This window comes from Microchirus variegatus (genome assembly GCF_963457635.1).
Source record: "Microchirus variegatus genome assembly, chromosome: 2".
In the NCBI taxonomy this organism is placed as follows: domain Eukaryota; kingdom Metazoa; phylum Chordata; class Actinopteri; order Pleuronectiformes; family Soleidae; genus Microchirus; species Microchirus variegatus.
This window is the reverse complement of record NC_139803.1, coordinates 21,554,716-21,568,464: the sequence shown is the minus strand read 5'-3', so window position 1 is coordinate 21,568,464 and position 13,749 is coordinate 21,554,716. Positions and strand designations below refer to the sequence as shown.

The following is a 13,749-nucleotide window of genomic DNA, read 5'->3' as shown; positions in this document are numbered from 1 at the left end:
GGAACGAGCATTCGGAGCTGGGCTGACGGTGCAGGCAGGATCGTCACATAAGCAAACAGGAGCCTGAGGGGCAGCTCAGCACGCAGGCACTGGAGAGGAGCGACCGAGGCTTGGATCTGATGCACGACAAGATTGGAGGGCAACGAGAGGACTTGATTTTTACTGACACTTGACAGACTTTAAATAATATATTCACACACAGACTTTAGAGAATATAAGTAAAAACAATATACATTATACTGTAGTTTTATTTTTTTATATAGGAAAGACGGATACGCAGATAACCTGTGAGTGGTTTCCAGACAGGACAGTAGTTTTCTTCCACCGAAGGGGAAAAGAGATAGAGATACTTTTTGAATGAAAGGAGAAGAATCATCTTAATTCAGCAATGCTTTTGAGGAACTTTGCACTGGACTGTTGCTGTCTGCCGTGTCTGTGGACACTGATGCAGCAATAAGACACATATTTTCGTTGAAATACTCTGGAGGTGTCCTGATCTTTTTTTTTTTCTCAACTCCAAGTCCTCCAGTGCAGGTGTTGTGCTGACTGTCACTATGCTTTCTCAACGATGCTCTTTAACACTGTCATGGACTTCTTGTCTTCTAGTCCTGTGCTTCCTGGATGTATGGACCACAGCTCGGTCTGCTGTCCAACAATCCCAACCCCAGCTGCAGTCCCGCCGTTCCAGGCAAATGCCACCCCTCATATCCTCCTCCTCATCAGCCGGCAACCTGTCAGAAAGTGCAGAGGCCAAAGTGGCGCGCCTTGGACAGGCGTTCAAGCGCAATGTCCGTGAGCTGCGTGAGAAAAGCGCCTGTCTGGACCTGGTCTTCCTGGTGGATGAGTCGTCCAGCGTGGGGGCCAATAACTTCCTGAGCGAGCTGAGATTTGTACGCAAAATGCTGTCTGACTTCCCCGTCGCACCTGAGAACACGCGGGTGGCATTGGTCACCTTCTCATCCAAGACCCATGTAGTGACGAGGGTGGACCACATCACAGCGCCCAAGTCACACCACCACAAGTGTTTCCTGTTCAACAAGGAGATCCCGGGTATCAACTACAGAGGAGGAGGCACCTACACCAAAGGAGCCTTCCAGAGAGCAGCGGTGAGTCAGACGTACTGTGAAAGTTACTCTAATGTTAATTCCAGTGGAGCATGTGGCTTAGCCTTTGTTTCCTAAAGTGTCTGCATGTGTATGAATAAGTTCATTACATTGAATAGATTTGACTTATCCTTATCCCCCCATTACATCTAACCCCTTGCTTGCTTCATCAAAAACCTCAGTTGTATGTGTCTGCAATGTCTTACTGTGTGTGCGCTGCTCCGTCTGCAGTCTGCTGTGTTTTCAGGGAGTGACCGTGGCTCAGTTAGTTGATGTTAATGAGGCCTTGCATGGATTTGCTGCTGCTGCTCCTGCTTCCTCTAAATTACACAGCAGCAGCTTGAGAGGGGAAGCCACTTGCCAGCTAATTGTTTAGGAGTTTCCAGTGAAAATAGGAAGGAGCATGCATGCATGCACAGACACACAGACACACACGCACGCACGCACGCACGCACACACACACACACACACAACCACGGAGAGAGAGAGGTTTTGAAAAGTGGAACACACAGCAAGACACATAAATCAAGTCAAGGATTTTTTTTTTCTTTTGGTGTACATGAAGCTTCGGCAGCTTTCTGGATAACCCAGTGCTACTGATAACTTATACAGTCTGTCTCTTTTAATCCAGACAGTTTTGGTTCTTAAATATAAGCACTACAGCTTGTAGTAGAGGCAGGTATTTGGGGTTATATGGGGTTACATGGGGTCAAAATTCCGGGTTTGTTTATGGTTTGTTGATTTGAGAAGCCTGACATCCAACAGCATGCACACACACACGCCCATCCGTCAAGTCCAAACAGCCAAGCTGTAAAAGCTGTGTTGGTGGTATTGGGCTGGTCATGTATAAACACACACACCTCAGATCTGCCCTTGACTTGGACCTTGTGATACACTGAAGTTATTTTAATTTTAATGACCATACAGTACAGACTTCAGGTGTGGCCAGGTTCTAATAAATGCTGCAGATGTTATTAAATAATTTCTGTTATTTTAAAGTCTGATGAAAGGAGACATGGTTGAATTCATGGCAGTGAGACAAATATGCAAAGTCTATGTTATGACTGCAGTGCACCAAAAAACAGATTCAAACTTCTTAGACTTTAATGCCGTCCCACATGAAAACAGAGCTAATAGCTGCTCAAATAGCTCAGCTCATTGCTGGCTGCAGCAGCATCATCTGCTCAATGTCACTGATGTGGTGTGTTTAACTCAACGTTAGTTGAAGTGCAGCAGAGACTCAGTCCAGTCACTGACCATCAGGAGGTAGATAAACATTAGGTTTAGCTATTACATTAGGTTTAGCTATTAGATTTTTAGAAAATAACAAATGTTTGCCTTTTAGGTGTGTGTACCTCTCCCTTAGGATGGTTCAGTGTTGAGTAAGCTACTTTAAAAATGTAATTTGTTAAATACTACTCGTTAATTCCATTACTTTGCTAATTCAGAGGGGTGAACTACAAATCAGGTTCTACACAGCCAGGCTTTCTTTTAGTGATCAACTCCACACTTGCACTTGCCAATATGCCCAACAGAGGCTTGTTGCGTGAATGGGGTGAAGTCTGCCATCTCTGATTGCCTTGTTCAAAATAATTGCATCTCGTATTGTGTCATGGCCTCTGCATTGTGGTTGTAGGAAATAGCCAGCTCTACTGGACTGTTGGCAGATAGCCGGCTGGGTCCAAAGCTTCATGTTTCTGATGTTAAAATGTTGAGCCTTTTAGCTCTAGATATGGAGATTTGTCAGTATGTCTATCCAGTCTTCATTGCTGGTGATCTTGAGCCCACTGCAGCCCCAGATTTCTGTTCTTGGCTGACAGGAAAGGAACCTCATGTGGTGGTAACTATGGTTGTCCAGCTTAAAACAGTCTGGCCATTCTCTTTTCACCTCCTTCTACAAAACTGAAGTTCAGGGCAGTTTTTGTTTTCCCACCACATTTTTCCCTAACCGTAGACGTTGCTTTGTGTGAAAATCTCTGTGGATTAACTAAAGCTTTACACTTATGTATTAAGATTGTCTTATTGGATAATTGAATTAATTTGACATTCTTCAACATTCCACAAATGCATCACATCAGCCTAATTTTTCAGACAAAAAGCCAGGTAAGATGGCTTTTGGCAGGTATAGCCTCCACTTCATTCCTGTTTAAAGCTAATAGCCTTGGTTTGAATCCTTTGGCTTAGCGATGAAAGCTTGGCCCTCAGGGCAGATTTTCATCTCACTCTCCTTTAGTTAAGTGCTGATAAAGAGCCTACTGGCCGTGTCCCAGCCACCAAAGACCACAACAATACCAAGTAAATGCTTTCTGGGGGAACTTTGGTGACGAATCAAAATCATTTATCAAATGATGTAGTAGTTTAAGTCATTCAGAGATGACAGGACATACTACTGCTGATGCTCTCAAGTTGGCAGTTAATGATTAAAGGTCTAAAAATAAAATAGTAAATTTCACCAATAACGGCCAACAAACAACCTACAGTATTTGTCTCCAGTGTGGCAGCTGCATGGTGAGAGTCTATAGGCCCGACGTGAGCGATGTTTGAGTAATGAGAGAGCTACGTGCCGTCTACACAGACGAATAGTATTGTTTTTGAAAGATAAACGAGCCTAGCAGATACAGAGCGAGAAGCAGCACATCAACCATAACTCCAGAAACCATTTATGATGGATTCAGTCTGACATTTACCGCATCTTTGCATGATTAAGGAAGTGATGTAATAAAAAATGTTTGTCTGTGATATATCACTTGATCTGAAGGTTTTTTTGGTCATCTGTCTGAATCTGACTTGAGAAATGGGGAAAAATTAGTGTTTGTCGTCTCTTTCGTTTAGCCATTTGAAGGATTGGTCTGCTAACGCATATCTGTCTGTCATCATGTGCTGACTGGAGCGTTGGGCGTCTTTCTCAGCGCCTGTTTGTGTTGAAATGGGAATTTTGTGATGTGTACGAGTGGTGCTCGTAAACAGTGATTTTGTGCTTTTGCCCTTACATGTACAGTGTTTGTACCACCGCGTATCTGTCTTGTGTGCCTGCGTGTATATAAATTCATGTGATGTGAGGGGGTCTGTTTTAAAAAAGAAAAGACAGTGGAAGTAATAAAAAAAAATGAGGGAGAGTATAATTGAGAATTGCTGTAAAATAATAATGATGCCATATTTTATTCCCTTGGCTGGTCTTGGCTGTTTTGAGCACTGTAGAAAGCTGGAATCCATTAAGAGAGACATTTTTCCACCAGCCGTGCATGTAGAGACAAGAGCTCTCCTCTTCATCTCTCTCTCTCTTTTCACCTCATACATCACACAGTAGGTTTAAAGCATCAACGTATGCAGCTTCCAAAATGATTGGAAAATTTGGCTTAAGCAAATATTATATTAAGTGTTAAACTCATATATACACTTAAAATCTATCCGTCTTAAATGAGTAAGGCTTTTTCTCATTCCCTCTCTCCCGTGGTATCATGATGCAAGAAGGTCTTTGATGTGTCATCTGACCACATCTAAAGGCAAAAGTTTATTGAATGGCCTTATTCAAATGCAGCCTTGAAACTTGGTTTGCACTGCTTACAATATTGTTACACAAATATACCAAACCAAACCAAAGATCTGACAATAACACGTTTGTCGAGCAGTGATTGGTCAGCTGTACAGAGGTGAGACAGGAGCAAAGGTTTCTCAAGTTCTCTTCCTGATGTGTGCTATTATCTCAGTGTTGAAAACAAAGCTCTTCCACTGAGACGTCCAGCTTTTTACTCTGCCTCCCAATGTGTCATTTCATATGTATCATTTCGTGCACTTAATGTGACAGAAGTAATTATGTAAAGAATTAAAATAAGCTCACAAATATCCAGACTTTGACTGTGAACCCAGCCAGTTTTTGTGTGACAGGACTGAAGCTTTGTCTGTTTCACACATGGAGACCGCAATGATTCAGTTCCACCAGAGAAAAGAGTTTTGCAAACTGACAGACAATGTGGTAAGCTTTTTATTTGAAGCATACTGAGAGCTGTAGTACTGCATATCATTCGAAGTATTTTGACACTGTTTTCCATTCAGCCCTACATATTTGAACATTACCTGCCAACTTTAAATGTTGTCAGTCAAACACTGAGGTCTGAGGCCTGTCTCTGCGAAACTGATGGAAACCAGCACACCACTCTGTCTGTGTATGAAATAATGTACGTAAATGAGGGTAAATGTCAATACATTATGTGATTATTAAGAGCGCGACTCTTTGTTGTGACAATTTGCAGCATCTCATTACTGTATCTGTCTCTCTTCAGCCTCGCAGCAGACATAATTATCATCAGTGTCTTTACAAAGGGGGAACTGACTGGTGACTTAAAGTAAATGTTTAAATGTTTTCAGACTCTTGAGGAATAAGACCAGTACTGTACCTGAGACAGAAAAGGGTCACGCCCTCTTCTTCTTCCGTTATTGCTCTGAAAAAGTATTTCTTTTCAGCTCTCATGTTATGTTCCACACCAAAAATGCCAAATAACTTCAAGCCAATACATCTTTAAAGCTTTTCATTTTATTCTGCTGGCTTTCTTGCACTCAATTTAATGCAGGAATTATAAGTTTGTTTTCCCTTGTTGCTTTAAATAATACAGGTAGAGAAATTATTGTATCTGTAACAGGCAGTAAAAAAAAATCCCCGCCGTCACTCGTTTTCTTGTCTTGTCTCCATTCTGAAGATTTACCTCTGGGTCTTGCCATGTGTTGCCAGATAAATCCTCAACACCCTCTAAAGACAGACTCAGTTCTGGCAAATAATCACTGAGCAAGAAACCTGCGATGTCAGTCTGCAGTTGCATAAGACACAGACACATGGGCAGCGTGTGAAAGATGATGAAAGAGGAGGAGTTGGGGGAAAAAGATGGATGAAGGAGAGGAAAAAAGAACAGGGAAAGCCTTGGATTGTGGAAGAATGTGGCTCTTTCCAGTGACTATTGTCTAGTTTTTTTTTAACCTTTTGAATAGTTGTGTTTGTCTGAAACAGGGTCATAATTGATATTGGAGTAGTTTACTCGCATTAAAATGAGTCGCTTCTGCTCAGCCTTTGTATTTCTCGGACCGATATCTGTAAAACTTGGAATAACAGGTGTGTTATTTTTCCTCTGCTTCCTCAGTGAAGAGTTCCAGTGCCTCTTGGTGTGCATGGCTCACCAGGAAAAGCACACATTCATGCTCATTATTCACACAGATTCACTCACGCACACAGAGTTTACGTTGCAGCTGCATGTTTTTACACGGTTGTCATGATGTATAACTCAGACCGTTCATATTATAGACTTGAAAATAGTGTGTGAGAATGTGCCATGCACTTGTGTTTATAGACTTACTGTATGTGTCTAGAATGACTATAAATGTGAAAGTGAACCCAGTTAAAGTGGTGAAAAATCCACTGACAATAACATGAAAGCTGGACCAGTCAGGAAAGTTTGTGGAAGTTTCACGTCTTTAAAGTAGTCCTTGTGGATGTAAAATTAAGCACAATGTTCCATTCCTTACCTTACCTATTTTTTAGAAACACTTTTTATTGAAAAGTGCAGGAATTATACAGCTTTATTTTGTTGAGCAAAACTGCTATTTCTTTTTCCATTTAATCTGACTCAAAGCCAGTGTTTGTCTAGTGTAGTCCAAGTTGATGGTTTCACAGATGGAGGTCACTTGTCAGTCACACTTCATACAACTCCATGTGAGGCAATGTCTCTCTTCATTGAGCTTTGCCAGGCCACAATAAGCGAAACAAATATGGAGGGCTGGGATTGTGAGGCCCCTGTCTCGTTCCTGTGGGTCGGTGCTACTTTTTCCTAATTTCTTCCATTTCTATGCCTTTCCATTATGCACTCCTGCAGACCTCCCCCAGCAGTCTCTCAGGCGGGGGGATGTCATCTTCGTCAGCTTTGACGCATTACAGCCATAATATGCAGTATTGTTTTTCAAAACATTGTCTATTAGATTAAATGATCTGTTGAGATGAACTGTAGAGATCCTGTACATTCTTGGCCTCTCTGAACAGACACATACACACTTGCAGGCATGTTTTAGAGTCTGAGCATTTGCCAGAATTTCAGAATAACGATTAAAGAGAAGTAGAGAGCAGATTAAGTAAAGGTGAGAAATAAACATCATCCATCACCTGACTGCTGGAAAATGTTGTCAACCGTGAGGCGATCTTATACGTATTTCTGAAATCTGAACTAAACTGTTAATATAAGAGCATAGCTTAGTAGGAATAAAGCAAGCAGCTGTAATTCCACCAAAGGGTGGATGTAAACAAATGAAAGCAAGGTGCACCTCTTTGATCTGGTCCCCAAGGCTGGACTCAGTCGTGATAAGATGATAAGAAAAGACTCTGTTTCCTGTCTGCGCAACTGCCACTTCCCGCCATCTCACCCTTAATCATTTCCTCCCACTCACTGCATCTGCTTCTTCCTTCTATTCGACTCCATCGCCTCCTCCTCCTCCTTAGTATCAGAGGGGTCTGTGACAGGGATGGGTGAAAGAGAAGAATGGAGCAGACATGCCGCTTCACCAACCAGCAAAAACCCCCGATAAGACTAAGGCCAGACAGGAACGTCCACACACTAGACAGCATATTGAAATTTTTGAGCCTACAGTGGGATGTGGGTCACCACCATTACTGTATATAGCACTTCATAAATCTGTGAGATTGTTAATTAGGGAGCTTCAACAGACATTTTTGGTCTCGAAATGAGATCAGTGGAAGAGGAAAGCAGCATTAAGCTTTTAAAGATGGAACCTTTACAAATGTTCAAAATACAGCAAGAAAAACTGTTTCGAAGTTAATTCACCTTGTTGTCATCGGAAAAAGCCCATGAAACTGAAAGATTGTTTTGATACATTACATACATAGAAAATAAAAACCACTAATGATATATGGCAAATGTAATCAGATTTTTTACATCTTTTACTCCGAGTCTCACACAAATTTGCAGACCCTGCAGACTGAGTGCTAACCTGGCCTCGATGCTCAGGGCGTGTTTGGGAAAATGTTCAGACAATGTCACGGTGATCGACGCAATAGACTCAACATGACTGTGTGTGTCCATGAAGTGTGTGTTTTGGGTTCAGGAGGAAACAAATGCATTTGTCTCAGCAGACTCTTCCCCTCCACTCCTCCTTATATTGAATCATGATGGTAGAAATATTCTCCATTCTTCTTCCTTTAGAACTCTGTCCATCGATCCCAAAACAGCTTTGAAGCACATTGTTTTCTCCCACATTGTTTGTTCCCTGTCATTATTGACGTGAACTATAAAGTTTCCTGGGAAGAAACTCTGGGCTTTGAAGTGATATAGTAACATTTCCTTGTTGACTGTTTTCATAAAATTAGCTATGATCCAAGGATCTCACTATTTCACCATTCAGCAATAACTCAGTTTCACAGGACTCTACTTCCCCCTCCTTCTTTTATTTCTCTATACATTACTTTTCCTTCATATTTTTTTGGCATACTGGTTACGTAACCAGCTGCACATTTTCCTGGGTTTCAAGGAAAACTGATGTCAGCAGCAACAAATTACTTGATTACTGTCCAACTGGTTTTCTCTGATATAAAACAGAGGACTTATCTGGAACCAAATAAGGTTTTGTTCTTAATTGAGTTACTTACTTATGGTAAATTGAGGATTGCCTTATCGGTTAATGATTTAATTAATTCAGGTTATTTTATTGATTGTTTCACCTCAACTCAAGCAGTCAACATAGACGTTTACCCTAACACTTGTTGAGCTGCTGCTGCTGCATGGTGCCTCCATGCCTCCAGAAAAGGCAGCAGGATCAGATAAGGCTGTTTGCTGACATAGTGGATTTGATATTTTGTTTTCTAAGGTGGTTTATTTTTATAGGGAAGACTAAATACATAAATTCAAGATGCCTACAACCTGCCCTGTACCCTGTCTTCTTTTGTCTTATTGTATGGACAATATTTGGCTTTGTTACTTAACAGCACAGCTTTTCCTTCTCTCATCACACTCCACTCACCCCTGCCCTCCTCGCTGAAATGGATACTGAATATTTTCCAGAAAGAGGGGCCTTTTTTCTGACCTCTGAATGTCGAGAAGACCCGAGGCCATTATCTCATACACAGACACACTGAGGGAGACGCACACAACACTCAGACTGGTCTCACAGACCATGATGAGAAGAGCCTCAGAAACAGTAAATAATAATAATAAAAAAAGGTGTAACATGAGATGTGGCTTCTATTTTAGAAATAAAACGATGTAAGGACTAAGAACACAATAGATAAGCGAAAGCAAGGCTTATAGGGGATCAATATAAACTTGGATGTTGTCATTCTTGTATCAAATTACACTGTGTACGCAATTTTAACTTCATAATAACAAAGATTAAGTGTGAAGTGGTCTGTTGCTGCTTTAAGTAATCACGTTGAGTAGTTATCTTATTCTTTATAACTAGAAACAGACGCCCCGGTTGTTTTTTCTCTTCAGACTGCTGTAGAAACATGGTGATGCAAAAATGGTGGCATCTGCAAAGGAAAGCCTTACCTAAATTACACATGAAAGGCTTAACCAAGGACTGCAAAAATGTTAACGTGATAAACACTTTTAGAAAAACATACTTTATTATTCAGTTTCTGCCAATAAGTCATTTTAATGTTACATGCTGGGTGGAATTTTAAATGCTTTGTACAGCATTTTTAAAAGATACTTTATTTTCAAAGTTTTCAGCTCCCTTCTCTGTCATCATGTATTGATAACAGACCACCTTTAAAAATTCTCCCACGATCACATATCCCTGGAAGCGTTGACAGGTAGCCAGTTAAAGCAGAAATATGCACACTGACAGTTTGGCTGAGTTCAGCAGTCATGGCTCAAATATTGTTGACCTGTTAGAAAACCAGACTTTAGATCTTCACAGAAGTTGCCAGATAGTGCAGTCTTTTATCTTTAGCCCAATTGAAGAAATTAAAGGTTCAATTATTTTGTCTGTGAATCATTGTTTAACCAAATATTCAAGGCTAGCATGTGGTGATTTACAGTCTCACAAAAGATAATAGCACAATTTGTTTCAATCCTTTTGGTTTGAACCAGTTTCTAATAGATTTTCCAAATGTTGGATATCTCATTTGGAATAAAATATTTCAATCCAATAGCTCTTTTTAAAAACCCAAATCCAAGGCTACTGGTTTCCTCCAACAGCTGGTTCCATCTGCATTCCATACAGCGGCCACAGACTTGGCAATATAAGACCTCAGCAGATCTTCTATTATCTGATATTTTTTTCTGATCAGTGGTCTTCCCCTGTCAGGAACAGACTAGTCAATGTTGAGACGACGTCCAACTCTAAACTCAGAAAATCCCCAGGCTTAGGTTTCACCTACTCATTGTTAAAACAGTCCTGGTGTTGAATTGTTAGGTTGACAGGTCTGATTAAGTTTCACACAACATCATTTAATTTTTCTTTTATCAAGTGAAGGTGTCTTTCGGGGGGTTACTTGTGTAACGATGTGTTCAACACTCATTTGGACAAACAGAAAGATGTTGGATAAGGGGTTTGGCAGGTGCTGAATGGATATGAAATGGATATGGATGATGTGTATGAACAGTATGTCAAGAGTCTTTTAGACAGCCTAAAGAGTTTTGAAGTCGATCTGTTTAAAAGTGCAGAGTGAAAGTGTTCTTTGTTCTTGACTTTGCGTTGATTGCTGATAAATGACTTGACTCAGACCACCTGGTGATTTCTGACGGACAGATTTCTGTCTCCTTCCACTCTGTCGTCTGTCTGTGCGTTTTGCCTATTGTCCAACCTTGAGGGGTTTTCTCTCATGTTTTTTTTTTAGTTGCTGACGTCGGTGTTCACACAGTACTATGAACTAGTTTGGACGCTGTGGACAGCTGTGGAAAGCTGCTGCAGTCAAATAACTGGGCTTTGCTGTGGCCAAAACCCGGCAACTCTTGTTAGAGAAAGAATTATTGAAGGAAAATGAGGTGACTGAAGTCAGTGGAAAACACTGCGTGTGTTCAAGGAAATGTATGATTATGTATAAATGTATGAAATCACAGACATGACTACCACCGATTCAAGGCCTCGTTTTTTTAAGATGAGGCAAATGATATAGTGTCTTACAGACAGAGGGAAAGTCAAAGTGCTCTACAAAGGCATAGAAATACATTTGGAATACTATATTCAAAGAGGAAACTAAGAAAGTATGTGTATATATATGATATACTCTTTTTTTATACTCCCTTCCCAATGTTTAATCCAGGTTATTTTGTCTTACACTAATGTGTTAAGTTTGTTTGTTGCATTAGTGACACAGTTTATACTAGGGATGTCACGGTTAACGGTGTAACGGTAAACCGCGCAAACATTTTTTGACGATAATAATTACCGTTTTCATTTCAAAGAAAATTAGTAGGCACCGTGAGCCTTTCCAGCGTCTCCGTCTGCTGAAGTTGCTGCGCAGGCGCACTCTGTAGCCTACAACCTGATGTTCAAACTTTATCGAAGCTGGAATCATGGCCGAAGGAGGAGACAACAGCCCTCAGGACATATACGTATATGAAAACTCACCCATAACAGTATAGCGCGGTGCTGGCGCCACGTCATCATCTCAGACAACTACCGTGTGTGTTTTTAAGTCTGATTAAGTCTGCTAACACGTTAGCATAAAGATCGCTAGCTTAAAATGCTAACAGTCTACACACCAGCAGTCTCTGTGCTTTCACTGTCATTGTGAAGATGTTCAGCCACAGACAATTATTGTCCTGTTCTCCTTGTCTTCCTTTGTCAAACAAAGCTTTTGTTGATGACTGCTTTGATGACAATCACGCTTTAATTTCGTACACACACACTGCACACATAAGCACAGGAAAGTTCCAGGCACTATCTCTCCCCTCTCTCTCGCTCTCTCTGCGTGCATATTAATTAGCCATGTGTATTCTCCTGATCGTCAGCTGATTGGCTGAAAAAGCAACAAAAGCTCTGGAATGTGAGCTCACCACACCCAAACTAGGAGGGATTCAAAGCGATAAAACAACCTTAATTCAAACACAAAGTTTATGGTTTTAAGACCCACCATACTGTGTCAATAATGTTAACATGATAGTACAGCTGCAGCGCCCATCACCAGCATATTAAAAATGCATAGCTTTTTATTCACACACTTTTTAAAAAATACCACGATAATACCGAAAACCACGATAATTTTGGTCACAATAACCGTGAGGTTCAATTTTCATACCGTGACACCCCTAGTTTATACACAGGTGAAGAAAACACTACAGAGCACAGCAACCACAAGTGATGGAATATTTGGCATGACACCAATTTAGACTTGATGTATCAAGAGTTTTCTCACATGCTTGTGAAAAAATACTTTTTATTTTTCAATGCCCTCACTGGATATGGTCACTCTCTGTGCTAAACAAGAGTTTATTTGTGTGTTTGAAGATTGAAAACACAACCAGATAACAACTCAGACCACACATCTTACTGAAAATGAATGTGGTTGTTGATAAGCTAGTCTTTTAGTCACTTCAGATGTGAAAATCCATAGCTTAAAAATGCAGAATTACAAAAAAGAAGGGGAAATGTGAGTGAGACATCAAGTATAATAAGTGTCATTTTACTTAGGCAATGCATCAAACAAGTGTTTTATTTTTTTTTCTTCCTGTTATATGCATCAGCAGTCAACATTGCCACAGTGCAAATTACCAAACACTGTTTGTCTTTGAACACAGACACACTCAAAAGAAATTATTCACTTGCTACTTGCAAGACTGAAGTTAAAAAAAAATACCCTCCTATTTTCACCCCTTTTCCCAAAAAAATGTGGCATTGGAATGAGCTCGGCAAAGGAGAGAGGGCAATCATTATACACTTCCTAGCTGTGTAAAACACAGATGGCATTAAACCACCTCAACAGAAACATGTGTAATTTCAGACCTCTCTACGTCAGCTCTACACATCCATCACTGTGCCATTTTTGTGTATTTGAAGCATATAAATAATTGTTCCCCAGTGAAATGGTTTTTAATTTAATGACTGCAGTGAGGAGGAGTGTCTGCTTGTTATAAAAATCAGATGTGGGGAATTTGCTGGAGCTGTGAACTTATATCTCCCCATATCTTTCCCCACTCCTGCTCCCAAAGCACACAAAGTGAGATAACATACATTTAATGCACTCATAAAGTACTTAATGTAAAAAATAATGCTTTGTTGACTTTTTCTCTTTTTGATATACACCCTATTTTCAAAGCTGTTGAGCATATTTTGATAAAGTACATTTCATGTCACTTTGAGCTTGCATTTCCTTAGTCATGACAAATGGAGTATTTACAGCCCTTCTGAGGATTGAAAAGTTGCCTGTCTGAAGTAAAGTGGGGACACAATGTTGTTTAAAATTGGGAATAACTGAACACATTGTCAGACCGTTTCTGCAGAAAGACATGTATGGCAGTGAATTTAAATGTTGTGGTGAAAAATGACAGAAGTAGAAAAGTGGAGAATTTTCTCACCTCATCATAGCTGGTGTGAATGTCACATTGAATTCTTCAGGAAGATACAGAAATAACCAGACACAACCACACACTCACACCCAGCTCTCACAATCCATCATTAGGAAAATGTGCGGGAGGGGGTTTCTGAAACT

At 40.5% G+C, this 13,749-nt stretch overlaps 1 protein-coding gene across 1 annotated transcript in view; it reads left to right on the top strand.

The window, feature by feature from the left end:
• Positions 1 to 554: 554 nt before the first annotated feature.
• svep1 (sushi, von Willebrand factor type A, EGF and pentraxin domain containing 1) overlaps positions 555 to 13,749 on the top strand; it is a gene marked incomplete at its 5' end in the record, with an annotated part of 97,112 nt that continues 83,917 nt past the window's right edge. Inside the window, one exon of the mRNA XM_083905618.1 lies at positions 555 to 1,106. Within this exon, the coding sequence (XP_083761744.1) occupies positions 555 to 1,106 (552 nt within the window). The remainder of the gene's footprint in view (positions 1,107 to 13,749) is intronic.